This window comes from Octopus bimaculoides, chromosome 5 (genome assembly GCF_046866305.1).
Source record: "Octopus bimaculoides isolate indiv1 chromosome 5, ASM4686630v1, whole genome shotgun sequence".
In the NCBI taxonomy this organism is placed as follows: Eukaryota; Metazoa; Mollusca; class Cephalopoda; order Octopoda; family Octopodidae; genus Octopus; species Octopus bimaculoides.
The window spans coordinates 113014483-113039309 of NC_142932.1; the positions used below are offsets into that span (position 1 = coordinate 113014483).

General features: G+C 34.8%; 1 protein-coding gene across 3 annotated transcripts in view; it reads left to right on the forward strand.

The window, feature by feature from the left end:
- LOC106868477 (uncharacterized) overlaps positions 1 to 24827 on the forward strand; it is a 52605-nt gene that overhangs the window by 16014 nt on the left and 11764 nt on the right. For all 3 annotated transcript variants that reach the window (XM_089352980.1, XM_089352979.1, XM_089352978.1), the window contains exons 2-7: positions 8656 to 9830; positions 16926 to 18236; positions 18638 to 18822; positions 21392 to 21423; positions 22296 to 22446; positions 24252 to 24412. In XM_089352980.1, coding sequence (XP_089209106.1) covers positions 8668 to 9830; positions 16926 to 18236; positions 18638 to 18822; positions 21392 to 21423; positions 22296 to 22446; positions 24252 to 24412 — 3003 coding nt within the window. In that variant the 5' untranslated portion in view covers positions 8656 to 8667. The remainder of the gene's footprint in view (positions 1 to 8655; positions 9831 to 16925; positions 18237 to 18637; positions 18823 to 21391; positions 21424 to 22295; positions 22447 to 24251; positions 24413 to 24827) is intronic.

The window sequence follows — 24827 nt, forward strand, 5'->3', positions numbered from 1 at the left end:
CAATTGGGTCATACCCTTCCAATTGCTACAGATCCGTAATGCATCTTACAGCTGTGCCTGTCACCTGTATGGTGAGGAATCCTACATCGGGGTGTAGTAACGACTAGGCTAGGGCAGCTTACTGATTATCGTGATCATTCGTCTTTTGGTTTCCTGTAGCTTTGCTCTCTTTTACAAACCCAGTGAAGACACATATATTTCCTATTTCAAAGAAATTCAAACAATACATATTACACCCAAGTTAAAAACATTCCCAACAATTCAACTTCTCTGCTTGACATTAACACACCCTCCCCCAATAGGGGCCTTAACTTCTACATTTTTCAGCTCCAAGAGCTCCATTCTTCATGAGCAAAATCCTTTTTACAGGATCCATAACATTAGAATTTTCGAATATGAGCATAAATATCAGATATATAAAGATAAGAATATGTGTCTGTGTGAATCCATAAAACTCGAAAACTACACAACCAATGTCATTTGAAATTAACACATGCCTTACTTAGGGTCCATGTAGTGTCTTAGGCCAAAACAATTTTTAACTTCTTGCATAGTTCGAGCCCACACCAATATCATATCTCCTCTACTATTTCAGTATTATGTGTCAAAAGTGAAACAATAACATCTCCCTACTGTAATGTCAGATACTTTCACTTTCACACTGAAACTATTTCAGTATTACATTTCAAAAGTGAAACAATAACATGTCGCTACTGTAATTTCAAATACTTCCACTTTAATACTTTCAATTTCATACTGAAACTATTAAAGTGAAACTATACTCTCACATATATACAGGTATACTATAAGAGCAAAGTTAAAAACATTCCCCACAATTCAACTTCTCTGGTTGACATTAACACACCCACCCCCAATAGGGGCCTTCATTCCCATATTTTAGAGCTCCATGAGCTCCATTTTTCAGGAGCAAAATCCTTTTTACAGGTTCCAGAAGACTGAAATTTTGGAATATGTGCATAAAGATTAATAGTATGGGATACAGGTCTCATGATTAGAATTTTTTTAGGGTGTGTAAAGAGGGAAAGAACCCACATGTGCAATTTTGATGAAATTCGAATCATATCTATTCCAGTTCCTTACAGGAAATATAAGAGAAAAGTCTCATCCTTCAATTGCATGTAACACGGGCAACACCGGGTATCTCTGCTAGTTTTCAATAAAATCTCCTTCAAATCACACTCCACCTTGAAATGGGAGGGATACGTGAGAAAATATTGTCCTAGATGTACAAAAACATGAGATCATTATGGTTAAACTGCTTTCGATCTTAAGTCTGATCTAAAGTTACATAACTACTACTGCACTGGTTTCTTCTTGTTTGAACTTGCAAGCTGCTCCTTAACTGTAATCAATTGAAACTCACTCTCATGCTTGAGAAGACCCATCAAACCAAGTGAAATCATAGTCATGGCAGATACTGGTGTCATGCAACTGGCACCTATGCTGGTGGCACATAAAGGTAGCCATTACACTCTTGGAATGGTTGGCATTAGGAAGGGCATCTAGCCATAGAAACTATGCCAAATCAGACTGGAGTCTGGTGCAACCCCTCAGCTTACCAGCTCTGATCAAACCATCCAACCCATGCCAGCATGGATAACGGACGTTACATGATGATGATGATTAATCTTGGAAGCTGAAGCTGAGCATTATCCTATTACTTTAGGGGGGTCAGTGAAAGTCATGACCCCTACTCATTTTTCTCTGATTAAATAATTCTAATTTTGACACAAGGCCAGCAATTCTGAGAGGTGGGAGCAAGTCAATTATATCATCCTCCAGTACTTGACTGGTACACATTTTTATCAACCCCTGAAAAGATAACAGGTAAAGTTGACCTTAGCAGGATTTGAACTCAAAACATAAGGAACTGGAAGAAATGCTGCTAAACATTCTGTTCAAAGTACTAATGATTCTGCTGGCTTACCTTTGATTAAATAATAATACTTCTTGATACCAACTCACTCACAGCAATGCTCCAGCCTTTGCTAAACACAGGTGTGTTGTCTCTTCTCTCTGCCTTTCCTAGTACTACTATAATGGTCTCTATTCCTGGGAGTTGACTGGTCTTGTACTTCCTCTTTTCATGCACTTCTGACCCACATATTTTTTCCTTCCCTTATCACTCTTGTGTTAAACTCACAGGCACTTCACTAACTACTATGCTCAATCCTTTTTCCCTCCAGAACATTGGTTCCCCTTGAAATCCCTTCCCTGCTCATGTCTTTCCTGAAGATGTTGATGATTTAAACAGCATCTATCTTACTGGTGGTTTTGAGTCTACAAAGGCCATGGTCGTTGCTCCAACCTCTGAACCCAGCATACTAAATAAAAAAATAAAAAGCTTTTAGTTTTATGAGAAAATGCATTTTCAAAGCATCCATATTCAAATGAAAACCTTCCATCATAATAATGATGATATAATACAAACACCAGCTTAATTATGAAAAAAATTATTTTACTTGATTCCTCAATTCTTATTTTCATAAGTAACTGAAACTCAAAGACAGTACATTTCAGTGAGAATATAATCATAAATGGTTAAACAAATTCTCCGTTATTTAAATAATTTAATGAACATGCAGACCAGCAAGAATTCAAATGATTAGACATCCATTCAAGATAAATTGCATGTGTTATGACCACACATCATCTTAAGGGAAATGTTCTCCAATGGCAAACAACAACAGCGATCAGATATTCACAACTGAATCTACCAGAAAGTATTGAGAATGAATTTTATTATTAATGAAATGTCTTTATTGTATATTCAATAATTCAATGAAACTTGTACAAAATAGAGAAGCTACACTTTTTGAGTGTAATGGATTGACAAGATCATTATAGCATTGGGAAATTGATAATACTTTTTGTGGCTCTGTACATTCTGAATTAAATTCCACCAAGGTCAGCTTTGCTTTTCATCCTTGTAGGGTTGATAATATAACGTACCCATCAAGTACTGGGGTTGATGTTGTCAGCTATACTCCTTCTCCTGGACTTGTCCCTAAATCAGAAATAATTACAGTTTTTCTGTAAATTTTGTTTTGGTGGTATGATTGTTTACATATCTGATGTGTATTTTCTCCTCCCCCTGAAGGGTCAGAAGTAATGTTGACCTCAGTAGGATTTGAAATCAAAACACAACTAAACACTACTATGTATAACAGCAACAGTTTTGTTATGTTTAAATTTTAGTTTGTGTCTCATTTTTATATAACTCCTGATAGTTATTAAAATATTTTCTAGCCCCTTTAATTTAAGGAAATAAACGAAACCTATTACATACACGAAAGTAATTATTATTATTGTAACTAAGGTGTTTTTGTTTTTTTTGTAGATGACTTTGACTCTAATATCAGTCTAGAGTTTTGGATAAGGAAATATTCTTAGTTTACTCTCCTCTATTTACCAACAAATGTTTCTCTTAAAACTGATCCAGTATTAAATATAGATGCCTATTGATTATATAATCATTTAGAAGTTGAGAATAACTATCTCCCAATTCATATTCAAACACACACTTTTAACAGCTGTTTGGTGGTTACTAATTTTAACCTTATCTTTTTCTAGTTTCAGTCATTGGACTTCAGTCTTGATAGGGCTTCATTACCGTGGGTTTTACCTGATCATATTGGAAACAATACTTATTTCAATCTAGTACTTATTTTATTGTGTCTGTGTGTCTATATATATGTATACACACACATGCCTATAAATTATGCTTACATTATTAGAATTTAGAAACTTTGAGAAAGATGAAATAAAACAATTTTAATGGTGGAACTTCCCCAGCCATTGACATTTTCTGTCCAAGAATTTTCTGACCCAATATTCTACATGCTATTAAATATAGCTTTATATTCAAGTCCAATTGAAAATGATTTAGTTTATATGTAAAAGATACAAATGTAGCTTCCACAGTTTGTGTGTCAAATTTCCTATTCAGTTTATTGATCAACCTGAAACTCCACTAGAAGACATTGCCCAAGGTTTCATGCAATAATATTGGTCCCTGAACCATGTTGTAAAGCAAATTTCTTGAGCACATGTGCCTATTATATAAATTATGGATTATTTTCATAAAGTAGATTCTTTGCACTCAAATCTTGCATAGATTTTACATGTATTTTGCTAAATTGGATTTTAATGGTCATTAATTCCTCTTACCAGTTATTCTTTATGTTAATCTTTAGTAAACTTTAGGAATTTATTGGATTAGTTCTTAATTAAGCTAAGTAGGATACAAGATTATTTAACTTTGGGCCACAAACAAGTGAAACACTGATCAGATTTGCACTGTTTGTTACTTTCACTAGTATGCCATCTTATATACACTTTAGTAATTTAGTAATTATTTACAAGCTTGATAAACTGAATCATTAAGATTGAAATATATGAGCTCTGGATGAGGTACAAGGCCAGTGATGGATGCCAACATTTCTACTAAATTATCAGATGTTCATTTGGCATGATATATGAAATAATCAAACCTTCTTAGAAATAGTGTAATACATTGTATGTGTCTTTCAAACTGAAAATATTTTTATGTTAGGTGTGGGGATGGCTGTGTGGTTAAGATGTTTGCTTCTCATTCACGTGGTTTCAGGTTCAATCCCAAGGTTTTAGTAGACAAAGTGAAATGTATGTGTGTGTGTGTTTCTTTGTCTTGACATTGTGATGGTTGTAAATGAGACTTACTGCCATACAAATTGAAGTGTCTACTTTGAATTTTCTGTAAAAACATGTCTGGTCATAGGGAACTATTACTTGGAAACAGGTGAGGATTGGTGGCAGGAAGGGCATTTAGCTGTAAAAAATCTGCTTCAACAAATTCTATCCAACCCATGCAAGCATGGAAAACTGGATGTTAAAATGATGATTAAAAAGGAGGTGGGCAATGTCCATGGGTTTTGTAAACCTCCTAAACTGAAAAGACGATGAGTGATGCAGTTGATGATCAGCTTAAAAATACAGGAAAGAAAAATCCAAGGGGGAAGGATTGGGGAAAAAATGTTTAACTTTGCAATAGTGTCTACGAGGTGATACACTGTAACACAGATAGGAAGAGGAAGTTAAATGCTGCTGAGTGAGAGTTTGTTTAAATTTTAACCAATCAGATACAGGTGTGGTTGTGTGGTGTGAAGCTTACTTTTTAGTTCAGTCCTACTGCATGGCACCTTGGGCAGGTATCTTCTACTATAGCTTCAGGCTGACCAAAGTCTTGTATAAATTTGGTTGATAGAAACTGAAGAAAAATCCCATCACACGTATGTGTGTGTGTGTGTATTTGTTCCCACCAATTGACAACCAGTGTTGGTGGCTTTACATCCCTGTAATTCAACAGTTTGACAAAAGAAACTGACAGAATAAGTACCAGGCTTAAAAAAGAAAAAATAGTACTGGGGTTGATTTATTTGACTAAAAATTCTTCAAGGCGGTGCCCCAGCATGGCTGTAATCTAATGACTGAAACAAATGAAAAGGAACCAGCTCAATAGTTTTTATCGGGGCATTTGCTCTCAGTTGTTAGTGTATATGTTAGAGATATGAACAGTGCGTCCAATGTGGGTTTTTGACTTTGCTTTGTGGCAGATTAACAATTAATCTGAGTTAAATAATTTGCTATCTCTTAGGAGCACTTTTCATCAATGGATAGACAATTGTATACATGTTTCAGTATGAGGTATCAAAGATTGTGAAACTTAGAGCATAGTGATTAAATCTTTGTGCTGTTTAAAGGGTCAAGGTTACCGAGATGAATGAACTCTAGCTTTATCGTTATTACCTATTTTTATCAACTCTAGAAAACTCAAGTTTCCACTTGTATGTATTGGAACACTATTGTACTGCACTGAATAAGTGATTGTAGAGTTCTCTACCTGGTATTTTCCTATTTTAATAAGATGTTTACATATGATTATGAATTTAATAACTCCTACCCTCAGTGTATGTCAGGCAAGTGGGTGTTTAGTTTGTGTGGCGGACGACTGCAATGAGTTAATTGTTGGATACCTGCATAAGAATGGCAGCAAGTAGGCTACTGATGTGAAGAAAGGAAGGTGCAAGAGACATTACTGATCCTCAGGTACATCGGAGGCGATAGAATATCGTTTGGGGAGTGCTCCATCTGCACACACTTGAGTGATCTGGCAGGAAGCTTCCAAATCCAAGAGATGAGAGATTGGTGTAGACTGCACTCACAACTAGCAATCAACACCAGTCTCTGAAGGTTTTGCTGGTATCTGGTGTCACAACATTACTTTTACTAAAATTTTCTGTGGTAAGAAACTATTAGGGAATTTCACAGGAGAATAAGTCTCTAGTTGACCTAACTCTTCAGAAACCACACAGGTAATCACTAAAGAGAGAGAGAGAGAGAGAGAGAGAGAGAAAAAGTGTGTGTGTGTGTGTTTGAAGGAGACGGTTGTTCACATGTTCAGTTTCTATTATCTTGGGCATGTTGAAAGTGAATAGTAGTTGACAAGGTCATAGAGTTTGACAGTTTTTTGAGATGGGATGCAATGTGTCTTTTATTTGAATTTTAGTCAAATGAACCAACCCCAGTACTTTTTTTTTTAAGCTTGGAACTTATTTTATCAGTCGTTTGCTGAACTACTGCTAGGTTACCGAGATGCAAACACACCAACACTGATTGTCAAGCAATGATGGGGGGCACATGCATGCATGCACACACACACACACACACACAGATGATGGGCTTCCTTCAGTTTTCATCTACTAAATCCACTCACAAGGTTTTGGTTAGCCCAAGGCTGTAGCAGAAGACACTTGCTCAAGATGCTACACAGTAGGACTGAACCAAGAACCATGTGGTTGGGAAGCAAGCTTCTTACCACACTGCTACTCCTGCACCTGTAGTGTATTTCCAAAGATTAAGATAGCCTTCTGTTGACCAAGAGAGATTGAAGAGTTTAGTGAGTAATATCTGTGAGTATAATCTTTTGGTTTGATGGAAAAGATGCCATCCAAACCAACCATCTGTGTTGGCATGGTCTGAATTTATCTTCAGGCTCCATTTTTCTCTTTTTTGCTACATAGAATAGAAAAATGGATTTGATAATGAAAAATGTAATTCACTAATAAAAGACTGAGTCCTTTAATCATGTGTATAGTGAACAGTATATTAATTACAACTTAAGTCAGACTACAGTTCTATATTTAAGAGATGAGGAATTATGTACATTATTTACATTTGACAGATATTTGTCCTCATCTTGTTTGTTGTTAACAACGTTTCAGCTGATATACCCTCCAGCCTTAATATGGCAGAGTGGTTAAGAGCACGGGCTACTAACCCCAAGATTCTGAGTTCATTCAATTCCAGACAGTGACCTGAATAATAATGATAATAATAACAACAACATCGAAAAATACCTTAGGAATGAGAACCCAGGTTTGAAATTTCCCAAAGACACCTGATGAAGGCTGGAGGGTATATTAACTGAAACATGTTAACAAACAAGATGAGGACAAATATCTGTCAAATGTAAATAATGTTAAGTCAGACTAAGACTGTAGTAAGTAAAATTTAAAGATTTAGTAGTCTGTGTATAGTAAAATCTTTCATGGTAGCAATTATAGGAGTGTTGCTAAAACTTGTTCAGTTTATTAAATAGTATTTACCCCACTTCCTCACTCTATCGCTTATATCTTTCATCGTGAAATCTGTGTAATGAGAAATTGCATTGGCTCTGCTCATATTCAGTATCTCCTTCTGTCACCTTCCACTACTGACTAACCTTCACCTTCACCTCGAGTGACTCTTAACTAACATACCATTCTTACCGTCATCATCTGTTGCTATCCATCACTCACTCACTCACTCAGTCTCCCTCTCTCTTTCTCTGTGATGTATTTTTATTTCTACCCTATTCTGCTGCTTAGGCTGTTTTCTCTTCAACCTTCTACCAACAACTAAAGTGTAACTCTCTCTGTGCCTCTGTCTCTTACCATCACCCATCTCTGTTGATATCCAACCCTCTCTTACTATGACATTCTAATTTGCTTTCCCATCAAGCTACTTGTGCTGTGTCTTCCCTATTCAACCTTGTACATGAAGCTCACTCTTTCGCTCCTCCTTTGCTACCTCTTACCATCCCATTGCTCTTTCCTTTGTCACACTCTGGATCACTTTTACCTACACCAAGTAAAAAGAATTTCTTTGTGATGCAGGGGACAAGGCACCTTTCTATTGTTGGTGTCACAATAAAATGCCCTTAGTGTCCTGTAATGTGGCTGGCTTTTGAATTAATACTTATGCCATGATAAATTGTATACCATATACTCTGTAAAGTGGTTAATATCAGAAAGGACATTCATCTAGAGAAACATTGCTCAGAATGGAAAAATACAAATGAGGTATAGTTTTCCAACCCATTTAGGAAGAAGTAACTTCATATAAAAACTAACTTGTCCCATGTGGATCCATCCAGCCCATACCTGCATGGAAAATGGGCATGAATAATACTAGAAAAGTTGCAGTACATTTTATATGGGGGGGGGGGGGTCAAGGTTTCTGATTAAATCAGTGACAGTTTAAAGAAATGTGTTTGAAATTATTAAAGTGGTGATATTTGTCATTTAATTGCATTTTGTTTTTATTCTATTTCAGGATGTAATTGTGATGCATTGCACTATGGGAAAAGATGAGTATGATAAATCAAAAGGTGGAATCCTCAAAGCAAGTACATTAGAACAGACTGACAATCAACTACCCATCGGTGGTAAAATAGATGTGGCCTGGGACAATTATAGTCCAATCAATAGTTTTAAAGACTCTTCAAAAATCTCACTTAATAACAGTATAGGACAAGTAGCACATGAATTTCACAGGAATAATAGTCAAAGTAAAGAATTTGCAAGTGGATCCAGTCGATGCAAGAACAAAAGAATTCCTTCCCAAAACTCTGTGAAGTCTTCATTATCAGCTATATTATTAGAGAATAATGATGATCATCACCTTGACAAATCAAATGGTCCACTGGTTACAGATTCCATTGATGTTAGTCCTCTTGATAACAACTCTGATAATGAAGATTTGGGGCTGACAACACATCGGCCTGATATCAATGCTAACCAAAATATTGATTTGGTCAGGTCATCTAATTTTTCGAATACAATTACTAACTTGTTTAATCAAAGTCATAGGAAAAAGAAAGACAACACCAGTAAATATCATGGAGAAGATATGTGGAGAAATAACAGGAAAATTGTTGGCAAAGGAAAAAATGATAATTTTTACAATCAGTCTCCTTCATCAGTAACATCTAATAGTTACATAATGCATGACCAAGAGAACCTTGGTTATCAACAACAGCAGCAACAACAACAACAACATAACTATGAGCAATATGTTATTCCCCAAAACTTTGCCTATACAGCAGATGATATTTACCGAAAGGCACTATCTGTTGGATCTTATCCTAATTTAATGACTCCTAAGAAAGTCCCTGAGATGTTTAATTTTGTGAATGCATTGGTGTCGCCACCCTTTTTTGCACGTTCATATCACCCAGAACAGAGGCAGCAATCACATGCATCATCCCAGTTTTATTCTGCTATCCCACCTGATGGAAATGGTTGTCTTAAGATACCGCAGCAGTCTCCTGGACATGGCTATCATTCAAACTCTATTCATCAGACCCAAGACTACATTAATTCTTTCTATGTTGACAATTCTCAGCATTTAGATAGCAGACGTCATTGTACTAATGTAGACTATCCTGATCAACATTACCAGTTGCATCAAAATGTTAATGTCCCAACAAACCGCTGTCATGATACTTGGTGAGTTTCTTCCATTCAATTATTTTTCTCTACATTTCTGGCTTATATTGTTACATGTCTTTTTTCCATACATCATTCTGTGATGCGTGGAGGCGCAATGGCCCAGTGGTTAGGGCAGCAGACTCGCGGTCATAGGATCGCAGTTTCGATTCCCAGGCCGGGCATTGTGAGTGTTTATTGAGCGAAAACACCTAAAGTTCCACGAGGCTCTGGCAGGGGATGGTGGTGAACCCTGCTGTACTCTTCCATCACAACTTTCTCTCACTCTTACTTCCTGTTTCTGTTGTGCCTGTAATTCAAAGGGTCAGCCTTGTCACACTGTGTCACGCTGAATATCCCCGAGAACTACATTAAGGGTACACGTGTCTGTGGAGTGCTCAGCCACTTGCACGTTAATTTCATGAGCAGGCTGTTCCGTTGATCGGATCAACTGGAACCCTCGACGTCGTAAGCGACGGAGTGCCAACAGCAACAACAGACATTCTGTGATGCACTGGGACACATCATCAGCAATGTTTCTTGGGGTCTATCAGTATCAGACACCCTCATCCAAGTGACCCAGTTGGGGTTTGGTCAAACCCAGCTTGTGTCCAGTATGTTTAAGTATGTCTTATATAAATTAGCATTGTACTTACGATCCTTGATCTCATAACATTTCTTGAAAACCACATGGTCACTCAGTCTACTAGAAATAGCACCCAAATCTCCTTTAAATCATTCCCTGCCATTTTAATACAGCAAGTACACATTGGATTATGTAGTGATACATACACTACACCTAAAAAAAAAAAACAGTTGAGGTGTTCATTACCTTTGATCTATAAGTTTGCTCAGTTGGGGCTGACCTGGTATTAAATATCTATACTGCGAATTTCACCAATAAATGATTTAATGATTAAATAATTAGGTTTTATTTTGTCTTTGTAGCTCTTATCAATATTGTTCATTCAGAACTACTTATAATGAAAACAAGTTGATTGTTTTTATTGGAAATTCTACAATAGTTGTTCATCTGAAAGTTAATGTCTTTATAATAGCTTATAAGGGCTTCTGTCTCAGTTTTAGCTAATTTATGTTTCCACCATTTTTTCTTTTGTTAAATAGCTTTAATGTTATCTGTTTGCTTATGATAAACAAAAATTCTTAAACGTCTGAATATTATTCCAATTCAAAATATCAAATTACCAAGTAATTAATTATTGGTTGAGTTGTTTCTTCAAGTTTGAATACTTGCTGGGATTTAGAATAAGTATTTTTACTCTATTTAATACATCAGAATTTTTCAAATATTAAATGCCAAAACCCCAAATCTCCCTTGGATGTCATAACTAAATGTACTTTCAGAATAAATGCAGTTATCAAATACTGACTTTGTTTCAAATCACCTGACACTATTTTATATGATTAATGAAACCAATTGTATTAGGTGAGAAAGAGATTGGAAATCTCCATTTACAAAAGTCAAAAGATCTTAAATAAGTACAACCAGCAAAATCATTGTGGTTAACACAATATTGCTTTTTTAAAGTTAGTGAACTTACATAGAAAATATATTATCACATGAGAAAATAGAATAAGCTCCACCAAATTATTCACTCTTTATACCATAAATTATCACCATTTTAACGTCTCTTTTTATGTTGGCATGACTTGAACAGGTTTGTAATACAAAATACCTCTTCATTGCCACAACCTTAGATTATTTTTTCTGCGATGTATGATAATCATAGATCATTTGTTGTTGATCCAGGTGGGCCCTCATTTAGCAAGCCTATGATCAAAGATGTTCCAACCATGACCATCCTGTCTTATATATATAGGGAGAATTCACGAAAAAAACAACAGACGAAGACAGGTGGTGTAAATGACAAATGGATGTATTAGTATATATATATATATAAATATATATATATGTAGGTATCTGTGACTAGATTATCCATTAACCTCTTTTATTTTTAATGGTAGGTAGTGATTTGAGGGAGACAATAGCTTCACACTATCTTTAATTGTTTAAAGTTTCTACGCTTAACAAACTAGTGTGGTTGCATCAATATTGATGACAATGGTTTTTCGATTGGTGGATCACGTGTTATATGTAAAGTTATACCCTACATTGTTATATGCCAGTTCTTAGAAACAACCAAATATCCTTTGAATAACATATTCCACTGTCTTAAAGTTGCATTAGTTACTGTAGCTTTCAATACTCTTTCTCTGAGCTGAGGTTGAACAATAATTCAGTTTGTCAATCACTGCATATCAATCTTTTGCAATTAATCACTTATTCAAACTCTTCTATCATAATACAAACAAGATTGAATTACATTTGATTAGTAATCACAGTTGTTCATCCTATGTATTAATCCACTTATTTAATAATAAATTAAGGCAGCGTGCTGGCAGAAATGTTAGCACACTGGGCAAAATGCTTAGCAGTATTTTGTCAGTCTCTACATTCTGAGTTCAAATTCCGCTGAGGTCAACTTTGCTTTCATCCTTTCAGGATCGATAAATTAAGTACCAGTTACATACTGGGGTCGATCTAATCGACTGGCCCCATCTCCAAAAGTTTCGGGCCTTGTGCCTAGAGTAGAAAAGACTAAATTAACTATTACTCTTTGTCATTCAACTATGTTGAGGATAGTAACGTGTTGCAGAGTTTCATAACACTGCGTAACATGATTTTTCTCCTTGGCTAGAAACTGTTATTTCCTATTTGTTTACCCTTAGAAAGTATGAAAAACGGCAGATCTTTTTTAAAACGGGAGCCACATTTTTCATTAACGAAACACTTTGAAACTTGGAACACTGGTAGAATGTGTCATATAAAACATCTTTTTCTCTTAGTCTTCTTAAAAAAAAAAGAAATCCCTAAGTTATTCCATGTTAAAGTTGTCGTATTTCTGTAATTTCAACCAATCACTGACGTCCATTCAGCCAATATACATTAAGTGCCGACTACATAAACAAACGATTCTGAAACAATTCTATCGGTGATAGGGTTAGGGTAAAACAGCAAATTTAAAAAGAAAAAAGCAAATAAAATGAAGAAAAAAAAAAGAAAATGAAAAAAGCAAATAAAACGAAGCTATGGCTTAATCAGCCAAAGGAGTAAATGTAAACAACTGAATACTTGTCAGTGATTGGTTGAAATTATCGAAATAAGACAATTTTTTACATGAAATAAATTCGAATACAAAAATATTTTTCTGTTCTATAACACAAAATAGATAAGTATACGAAGTTTGAAAGTCTTTCGGTACCAAAAACACTACGTAAAACATTAATGAAAAATGTGGCCCCCCGTTTTAAAATAGATCCGATAGTAACATGTTGCAGAGTTTCATAACACTGCGTAACATGATTTTTCTCCTTGGCTAGAAACTGTGATTTCCTATTTGTTTTTACCCTTAGAAAGTATGAAAAACGGCTAATATTTCTATCAAACTTTGCTTTTGTTACATTTATTCAAGCCCCAAATAATCACACTCAACACATGGCTCTGATGCTCCCCCACTACTCCTGCTCATGATCAGAGATGCACATATTGTCAGCCACTAAAGGGACATGCTTAAGTGGTTAAGATCAAGCCAATCTGTGATATTAAGCAGAATATTTGCTATAATGATATTTCTGCTTCAGCAACTCAGTGCCGAATCTGTCTGACATGTAATGGAAAATAGATCAGTTTCAAAGCATTGATGTCCAGGTTACAAAAGCAAAGTTTGAAAGGAATAGTAGTCATTTCCTTTGATTTCTGGGTAAAAGCAAATGGGAAATAACACTTACTGATCAAAGACAAAAAGAAAATTAAAATTTTGTTACAATGTAATGCTCAATGTTATACTAGGTTTCCTAGTTGTTTAATGAAGTAGATTTTTTTTTATCATGATAACACACCTCTTGCAATAATTCTTATTTCATACCATAAAAAAGATATATATTCTTTTATTCTGTTACTGGTTTCAGTCATTAGACTGTGGCCTTGCTGACAAAACCATCTTCAATGGTTTTTTTTTTTTTTTAGTCAACAGTTCAATCCTGTTGTGTGACAGCTTGGGTGAGTGTCTTTTACCTTAACCTCAGTTCTACCCAAACCTTGTGTATACAAATTGGGTAGATGGAAACTGTTGGATGAACTATACCTATAATTCAATGGGTCAGTTTTGTCATACTGTGTCATCCTAATTCTGTCTGACAATAATATTCAGCTTAGATTCTGAAAATATTTAATGTTTTTATTAGCTTGTCAAATGAAGTTGCTATATTACCTGGTTAGCATAGGGTTGCTAAATTAGTACTAATTCACAGCAAGGAAGCTGAACATGTAGACGAAGTTTAATCCTAATTCATATTTATAAAATAATCTCTTCTTAAAAGTTAATTTATTGAAATCAATTCGGTTTTCAAACTGAACACTACAAGTTGTTCCTGAAATAATTTAAATAAAACTGTCACGTCTTCTTGAAATTTCCCCCCAAAAAATCATTTTAGTCAACCATAAAATTTCAATTGACTAGCATAATTTCAATAGCAAGCTTTAAATTAATTAATTAAATACTGAATCAGTCTGTATGTATTAATAGATTAGATTGTTTTTTTTCTGTAAAGATTTTTATTTTGTTAATGTATGTATGGGTAGGAAGTTCACTTCACATTTACAAGCGGTTTCGAGTTCTATATCACTCAATGTTACCCTGAGTAAGTGTCTTCTACTTAATTCAACTCAGCCCAAACCTTCTGAGTGTAATTTGGTCAACAGACACTGTGTGGAAGCCCATTGCATCAGCTTGGCCATTGGATACCTTTTGTGAAGTCCTCTTAGTTCCAAATATTTGCATTAGGTTTCTAGTCTGACAGTAATTCATGATTTCTTCCTCCCTTTCTTCAAGTAGTCTTGGAGCCTTGCAAGAAAGTCATGAGATGGGTACTGTCCTATCTTCTGACTAAGCCATAAAAATGTCTACAACACTATGACATGTGATATGTGTTTTGCAGTGTTCAACATTTGACTGTCTCCCATCTCTCTTTCTAGTTTCCAGTTAGTCTTCTGTTAACCCTTTCAACCTGGAATTTTTTCTCAAGTCGGTAATGACATGGGGTTTGCACACATGTGAGCCTTTTGAGCAGTCATTATTCTACCGAAGTCGATTTTACCTTTCATCCTTTCAGGGTTGATTAAATAAGTACCAGTTACGCACTGGGGTCAATGTAATCGACTACCCCCTCCCCCAAATTTCAGGCCTTGTGCTTATAATAGAAAGGATTATAGTGTCATACACTCCTTTCCTATGTCTGGCAGTACTATAATGCATCATATAGGATGTAAAATTTTTGACTGTATTTAATTTTAAAATGATGATGAGTACAGATACAAATTTTGGTCATCATCATCAGCTTCATGGCCACTTTTCCATGTTTGCATGGGTTGAATGCTATTTGTGAAGGCAAATTTTTTTTGGTTAGATGCCATTCCTGACACTAACCCTCACTTGTTTCCAAATGAGATATTATTTCTTCATAGCTGGACATGAAAGGACACCTATATGATGGTGATGATCATTTATAACTGTCACAATATCAAAACAAAAACCTGCACATATCATTCTCATCATAGGTCTGTTTTCCATGCTGATATGATTTGAATGGTTTGACAGGAGCTGACAAGCTGCAATGTCTGCTATTACATGGCTTCAATGGCCAGATGCCCTTCCTAACTTCATAGCACTGGGTGCTTTTTGTATGGCACTGGCGCAAGTGAGGTCAGCATGTAAAACAGCATTTTGTCTATCTTTACATTCTGAGTTCAAATTCCGCTATGGTCGACTTTGCCTTTCATCCTCTTGAGACCAATAAAATAAGTACCAGTTGAGCATCAGGGTTAATGTAATTGACTTGTCCGAACTTGCTGGTTTTCTACCAAAATTTGAAACCTGTACTAATAGATTCTAAAGTTGAAAAGGATGAATCTTTACCTATTATATAATATAAACCGTTTTTACTGGCCATTCTGGGGCACCACCTTTAATAGTTCATTTAGTTAATCATACCAAACCCAGTATTTACATCAGTTTGGTACTTATTTTATTCATTTCTATTTGTCTTTCTGCTAAGTTACTGGACATAAAGGAATGCTAACATAAACTACCCTGGTTTTTAGACTAAATATTTGGGTACGTGCTCACACACACACAAATCTAAAAAGAAAGTAGCTTAAACGTTAGTGCTATAAATAGGGATAACAATGTCAATGATAAGAGACGTAGTGTACAGTGCTGTTCAATATTTTTTTTCATTGATAAACAATAACCTGAATGAAAAAGGGAGATAATTTCAAGAATTTAGAAATTAAGAAGAAATCCATGTTTGAAATAACATATTTAGTTGGGGGTGGGGGGTGGATAGGACTAAGACAATTCAGAAAAGGTCAGTGGCATGAATTTGGATAACAAAGTCAAGATGGGGTGTCATATTTAATACTGTACAAAAAAATACTCTTAAGATTTCCTTTGTGGGCAAAAAAAAAAAAAAAAAATAATAATAATAAACAAAACAAAATGTTACTTAGCAATTCTGAATGGTGAAGGGAGATAAATTCATAGTAGAACTAACGTGCTTTGGGAAAAGAAAAAAACTGATGTTTTTGTTTTGGAGATCAGGGATAGATATGGATATGGTAGGCTTCTGTATAGTTTCTGTCTACCAAATTCCATTCACAAAAATTGGTTGTACACTTGAAAAATTTCAGCTTTATTCCATCTCATAAGTGCTATAATAAATAACCAAGAATTCAAGTCTTTACACTGTAGAAATAGCAGCTAAATCAAAAAGAACACACTATATGAATAAACTCTTAGATATATTTTGTGAAAACAAGGTAGGATGTTCACATCTGGAAGGTCTTTTTATTAGAGGTTTACTTGATTGCCCTAAATTTGTTTCCTTATTTTTATTATTACTTCAAAAGCTATAGAAAAATGAAAAAATCCTTAATTTAAAAAAAAATTTTCTTCTTTAGTTTTTACTAATTTCTTTAGTTTTGCACTTATTTTCTTTCATTTATTTTTATGAACAATCTTTTTTTTTTTTTTTTAGGCGAAACCAAACTGGTGAGGAATTTTGTAATGCAATTGAAAGAAACAAATGCTGCACCAACAGCAAACCAATATTTCGATCACGGTCTTTGTCAGCTGTTGAGCAGTCTAACCTCTGTCCTGATAGAGGTTCTCCTCCACATAAATCAAATTACGACTTTGGCAAAGTTGAAAACAGCTTTAAAAACTTTCATATTGGACATGTTTCTTCAGACAGCCGTCACTTTAACCAACAATGTACCCCACAGAGGAATAAGTTTAATTCTCTTTTAACTCCTGAAAATACAATGATGCAAACATTCATGTATGTGTGTCCTGAGTGTCATTCTGAAAATGCCATGCATGCCCAATATTGCACTTATTGTGGAGAATCTTTAACTGAAAGAGCTCAACCAGCTGTCTATCCTCCAGATAGTATGTATACTAACTTCAGAGATGAAGAATTCTCTTATCCTTGTGATATTAATAATGATGATAATGTATTTAATGAATCTCTCTCACATGCTAGTTCTTTCCCTAATAGCCATTTGCAGTCTTCCTCCAACTATAGAATCACTAAAGCAACTGGGAGAAGGCAGTATCAAATTCAGAAAGAGACAAGCCACTCATTTTCTCCTGGGGAACATCGTGCTTTCCATTCTGGAGCCAGTAAATCTGAATGTTATTCTGATACAGAGGTTACCCTCAAATCACCATCAACTCATAAAATATCATCCTCTTGTGAATGGGAAGATTCTTCTCAAGATAATTTAGCAACTCCAATTTTTGCAATGGATGAAGAAATGTTGAACCCTGCTGACCAGAATATTAATTCGGTATCACAGTTGAATTTGAATGATTCTATTCTTGATTGTGGGAGCTTTTCAGAAGCAGACTTAGAGTTAGTCACAGCTCAGCAACACCAACTATCAGAAGAGAATTCTGATAAACCTTCAGGCAAATACACTGGAATTAAAGGACCAAGGAAAGTGTGGAGAAAGCCTAACGCTACTGGTAGTAGTAGTATTGATGGTAGCCGCTTATTTACAGCTAATAGCAATGGAGATAACAAAGTTACTAGTAATAGTCCTGTATACCATCGTCACTGGGAAAAATCAAGTTGTGGTTCTACTTCTTACCTTAGGGAACCGAATTTTGTGTCTAATTTAACTTCACAAAAGACTAGAAATAAATCAAGTAACAGTGAGAAGTGCAAGGAAACTGAAAACAAACTTGTACCTGGTGGTAATATTTCTAACTTTACTCGTAAAGATCTGAGAAAAGTTGTACAGCAGAATGGGACGACAAAGAACCGGAAGAAAGTTCATTCCAAGTAAAAAAAAAATTTCTATTTAATTTTTCCATAAAAAAAAAAATTCTTGTATACTCGCATGATGTCTTTATTAAAAAAAAATGATTATTTTATTATTATAACGAGTTCTAAATTATAAAAGATAAGCTTTTAGTTTTAATCTCACTTTTTGTCTGCTGTTATAGCTAAAACTTTGAGGATTTTTTTTTTTTTAACTTGAGCCAGTTTATCAAATATTTATTATTTCTATTATAAATTATGAATTTACTTTGTTTCTAAACATCACATTTCTTTAACAGTTTTCTTTCCATTATGTATGTAATAGAAATTAATCCTAAATATAAAACAATCTTATATTTTACTATTTTTGGCTTCAAGATATTTACATTTGCTATATTGCTGTAAATGCTTATAATCTACAGGAAAGCTACTCGAGTCTTATCTTTGATGAAGGGCGGAAACCAAGATATTTCCTTGGAAGCTGAGAAATGTCTGTCAGGTGATGTGTCAATAGATGTTCCTTACTCAGAGCAAATATTACAAGAATCTTCAACAATTAGTGGATTTGAAAATAGTTCATCTTGTGTGCCAGATTTCACAAAATCAGGTAGTGTTCCTATTGAATATTTGAATAGACAAACAAAGGTTTTTAAGCTTTATTTATTTCTTTTTGTGGAAAGAGATTAACCTGATTTTTATGATCCTCTATTTGTGAACTGATTAGAGTGGTGATACAAACAATAACTTAGTATTTTCTCTGTCTGAGTAGAGACAAGTGGATTAGTTGTTAGGGGTGTTGGGCTCATGATCGTAAGATTGTGGTTTCTATTCCTGGACTGGGCAATGCATTATGTTCATGAGCAAAACACTTCATTTCACACTACTCCAGTCCCTCAGCTGGCAAAAGTGAGTTGTCCCGTGACAGACTGGTGTCCCATTCAGTGGGTAATACATATGCCACAGAAACCAGAAAACCAGCTTTATATGATTTGGGAAGGAGCTTCAGCCATTTCCTCTCTCTACCTTCATATGTTTGTAGGTATATGTGTATATGGACAGTTGTACTTGCAGCAACAAATAGTTCTTTTTCAATGATTTGTGTTACCTAGGGATTCTTGGTGGTGTGTTGTGCCCTTCAACAAGACACTTTCGTTCACTCAGCTGGCAAAAGTGATAGTACTTGTATTTCAAAGGGTCAGCCCTGTCACATTCTGTGTCACATTGAATCTTCCTATCTATGTTAAGGGTATGCATGCCTGTGCAGTGCTCAGCCATTTGCACATTAATTTCACAAGCAGGCTGTTCCATTGATTGGATCAATTGGAATCTTTATCATTGTAACTGATGGAGTGCCATTACCTAGGAAATTGCAATCATATTATTCCTGTTTCCCCTGTTGAAATGAGAGGATGTAATAGAATAAGTTTTTCCCCTCGCATAAATTTTCTGTGCATATTGTTGAAACTGAAGGTTAGATTTAACATTTCAGGAGATTTTGTTTCATCAGTTTAAGCATGCCTTAAATTTTATCTGGGTTACTGATTTATCTATTCAGAATGTCAGAATTTATCAGAGATACTAGACAAGTTGGTAAAAATTTTGTAGTTTGAAAACTCATAACTTCAAGTCAGTTTCATTACCTAAAAATCATTAGGATTAATAAATCAAAGTGACTTTAAAAATTTTCATTTTCTTTTGCCAGTATATGAAACTTCAGTCCCAACACCAACTGTAAACAATCAAGTTCCATGTTCATTTAGAGAAACTCATATTCTTCACCTAATCTTTACTAAATGTTCTTTGCCTAAACATGTCTACCATGAAGTAATGCAATATGCATTTGTCTTTAAAACCCTTTGTTTGCTGTTACTTTGCCCAAATTCCAATATGTTTTAGATAATTTGAAGAATTAATGTCACACAGTTTCTAATGCTTCTTGAATCTTAGACTTTTCATAGCTTTTGTACAGTGAGAATATTTGCAAAGACATCTTTTAATTACATCTTCAACTACTTACATAAACAGAACTTTGTCCTCGTTGCAATTCTGTTTCAAATTCATGCTTTGCCCGTTACTAAGATCAGAAACTCTAGTCTAACATTAGTGTAGGAGTGGCTGTGTGGTAAGTAGCTTGCTTACCAACCACATGGTTCCGGGTTCAGTCCCACTGCGTGGCACCTTGGGCAAGTGTCTTCTATTATAGCCTCGGGCCGACCAAAGCCTTTTGAGTGGATTTGGTAGATGGAAACTGAAAGAAGCCCATCGCATATATATGTGTGTGTGTTTGTGTGTCTGTGTTTGTCCCCCCAACATCGCTTGACAACTGATGCTGGTGTGTTTATGTCCCCGTAACTTAGCAGTTCGGCAAAAGTGACCGATAGAATAAGTACTAGGCATCCAAAGAATAAGTCCTGGAGTCGATTTGCTCGACTAAAGGTGGTGCTCCAGCATGGCCACAGTCAAAGGACTGAAACCAGTAAAAGTGTAAGAGTAAAGAGTATTTAATAAGTAAGGCCTTTATTGTGATCTCAGTTTAGTATAAGTTCCTTTCAAAAAGCATAAACATGCAAGGTACATCCCTTATGCTGTCTTATATTGCATAAAAAAAACAAAAGTGAATCCTGAATACTATCTCTCACAAAAAATCTTTATGCTCTGAACCATTGACACCCTCTATCCTTATTGTTTCTTTTGTATTTACTGTAATGGAAATTACTCTGCCGTAAATCACCTTAAACTTACTTTTCTGTCTAGATAAGAAAAAAGGCAGTGTTCTAGTTGTTCAACCAACAGAACAACCTTTCCATTGAATTATAGTGGAGTGGCTGATTTTCACAGACGCTTGTACTTTTAAAGCAAACTTGATGCTCATTCAGCTTTGTGTTTCACTGGCCTTTTGAATTACTGGTACAGTCCATCTGACAGAGTCCCACACATTTATGGAGTTTTGATTTACTGTCAGGTGACTTCTGGCCTGTATTTTTAGGATGACATTTTAGGGTAGGTGTGAGAGGCCAGATCTAGCCAGTTTAAACATAGAAGAGGTAGAATATTTGGGCCACATATGGCTTGTTTAAATTCTAAAGGGTTAAATGTTGAAGTTTTCCAATTATTATTTTTTTTTTTTTTGTTTTACATTCTCTATTTAATCTCTTGAAAATTTTCATTAATTGCAGACTCTGAGGCTAATGGCTTTCCTGAATCTGAGGTTAGTTTCAAACTTTTTTGAATAATCATTTTTATAAAAAGTTTCATTCTTCATTTTTTTTTTTTTTTTTTTTTTTTTTTTTTTCTCTCCATACATCTTCAAGGAGGCACCATAATTGTGCAATGAAGTTACTGGAATATTTATCATACAGTCATGAGTCAAGTTTGTATTTTGCTTCAGAGCCTCAGCCTGACAGCAGATTCCATCTCTGAATTTGCAATTAGATGATTAACTGTTGGAAAATCTTGAAATTGTATAGAAAAATTTTTTACCATATTTCTTCAATAAAAACTATTATAAGAAGTGTGATACATAGTTGCTGTCTAGACCCAGGTAAACACTGAGTGGGCAAATCTATGATCAAAGGCATTTTAAGTTATAACCATCTAATCTTTAAGATAGTAGCATGCAATTTGAGGAAAATTCGACTGCTGTTTCGTGTACATTGACAATATAGAGGTTGTCATTGGCTGCAAAAAAAGAAAAGGAGCTGCTTGAAATTTTCATTCTTTCACTACATTATACCACTGAATAAAGATTCTTTTTCTATGAATCTTTATTCAGTCCTCCATCGAGACTTAAAGGTCTTTGAATTTTATATGAATTTAAGACATTAAATTTTCACCGTATTACTTGTTTATACATAATTTCTATTTTATTGTACTTCACTTTGGGAAATTGTTTACTAGATCCCATGTTGTGAAGATGATGCAAAAAAAGGTTTAATATTATTTGATTACAAAATATTAAAGCATAATTAATTAAATCATATTTATATAATTAAGAGATGAAACTAAAAGCTGTTAATTATTCCATATGGATTTCCACTTGTAACTTTATTAATTTACTATATGTTCAACATTATATTTTAGAAAGTACAATCAAGGAATTCAACCTCCCCTTGGCAACATCTACCAGATGAAATTTGGTTGCAAATATTTTCCAATCTTAGCAATCATGCTAGATTCCATTGTGCACTGGTATCAAAACGATTTAACCGTATTATTCAAGATGAATCTCTATGTAAGTTGATATTTCTTATTCTTTCTTTGCTTCTCTAAATTTACATTTCCTCACCAAAAAAAATGTATTCTATCATCCCAATTCATGTAAGCCATGTTGATCATTTAATCCTTTCATTTTTTAGTTGTTTAAATCCTTGGACTGCAGCCATGCTGAGGCATATCATTGAAGGGTTTTAGTCAAGCAAATCGACCCTAGTATTTGTTATATCAGTCTCTTTTGTCATATCTCTTAGTTATTGGGATGTAAAGAAAGCAGCACCAGTTGTCAAGTGATGGTGGAGGACAAATACAGACATAATGAGATACACACAAACACATATATACATGATAGGCTTCTACATAGTTTCTGTTTCCCAAATTCACTCATGAAGCATTGGTTGACCCAGGGCTGTAGTAGAAGACACTTATTCAAGGTGCTGTGCAATGGGAATGAACTTGAAGCCTTGCAATTTCAAAGCAAGTTTTTAACCACACATCCATGCCTGAGCCTATTTATTTTCTTACTATCTGCTTCACTACAGTTTCCCCACTCACTGTGACAGTCTTTTAATTCACTGAAATTGTGCCTATAACAGAGCTTGAGTGAATTAAAATTTCTTGCATGGAAACCTTACTATAGTAACCCATGTGGTATTGCTAGTGGTTCTATGATACAAAACTATTCATTTTAAAGCATTCTCATTTAAATTAAAGGCTCCAATTACAGTTTTATCTGAGACCTGTCTGTTACAGACATGTTAATAATCTTTTTAACTATAGGTTCAAGGCCTGAAATTTTAGTAGGAGGGTGCTAGTTGATTACATTGTCTCTAGTGCTCAACTGATACTTATTTTATTGACCCCAAAAGGAAAAAAGGGCAAAGTCAATCTCAGTAGAATTTGAACTCAGAATGCCAAGACGAACAAAATGCTACTAAGCATTTTGTCCACTATGCAATAATTAATAATTTTACTAAATCCACCATCACCACATTCTTGACTATTTTCAAACTGAATTGCTAAAAAAAAAACAGTGTTATTTTATTAAAAATGTGGTCTTCATTTTGTAAAGACAATACATATTCTTTAAAATTTGAGAACCTAAACTACCCATAGTACCATTTTCATTTCATGTTTGTGTGATTGCTTACTGCTGTAAAAATACAAATGTTTTGATTTGTAGAGTTGACATAAATGGATATGAAAGTCTGATGTAAAAACTTTCAATAAAAATAAACTATCATTTATCTCCATAAACATTGTATTTCCGTAGGAATTATATGAATATATATATATATATTTGTTACGCTGTATGTAAACAAACAAGTTTGTTTTCGAAGCGCTGAAACGTATGGTAGAACAAGTAGAAAGATAAATTTTATTCAATGCATAGATACTGAACAGTATAGATATAAAGGATAACATTTTCTTTTTAAAAGCAGAAAAATTTTGTCGGCAGCCAGCCATGAGGATCAAACTCACATCCCTCCAATATCCTGTTGGAATGCTTTACCATTTAAGCTAGTTCGCTCCTCATGGCTGGCTGCTGACAAAATTTTTCTGCTTTTAAAAAGAAAAAAAGGATTTTATCCTTTATATCTATACTGTTCAGTATCTATGCGTTGAATAAAACTTATCTTTCTACTTGTTCTAATATATATTTGTAGTTCAGCTTCCCTTCGTGTTATAGCTTTTTCCTTTTATAATTATAGAAAATATTTTTTTAAGGTTTGAGACTTGAGATTAGTTTCATGATGTTGGTATTTTTAATGTACAAAAATAAAGTACTTTCTCAGCAACACCAACACTTTTTTTCTTTTTCAGGGCACCATATCACTTTAGAGAAAAAATGCCTGCAAGATGATTGGTTACTAAGGATTTCTCAACTTCATCCTTCTAGATTAGAGTTCATTCAGTGTCATGGCGATAAAGTGACTGCTGCTGGATTGAGTTATCTATTTAAAGAATGTGCTAATTCTCTAATGGTATGTTTATGACTTCTGTTTCATCATCATCATCATCATCATCATCGTTTAACGTCCGCCTTCTATGCTAGCATGGGTTGGACGATTTGACTGAGGACTGGTGAAACCGGATGGCAACACCAGGCTCCAATCTAATTTGGCAGAGTTTGTACAGCTGGATGCCCTTCCTAACGCCAACCACTCAGAGAGTGTAGTGGGTGCTTTTACGAGTCACCCGCACGAAAACGGCCACGCTCGAAATGGTGTCTTTTATGTGCCACCCGCACAAGAGCCAGTCTAGGGGCACTGGCAACGATCTCACTCGAAAATCCTACGGGAGCCAGTCAGGCGGTACTGTAGGTGAAATATATACTCTTTACTCTTTTACTTGTTTCAGTCATTTGACTGCGGCCATGCTGAAGCACTGCCTTTAGTC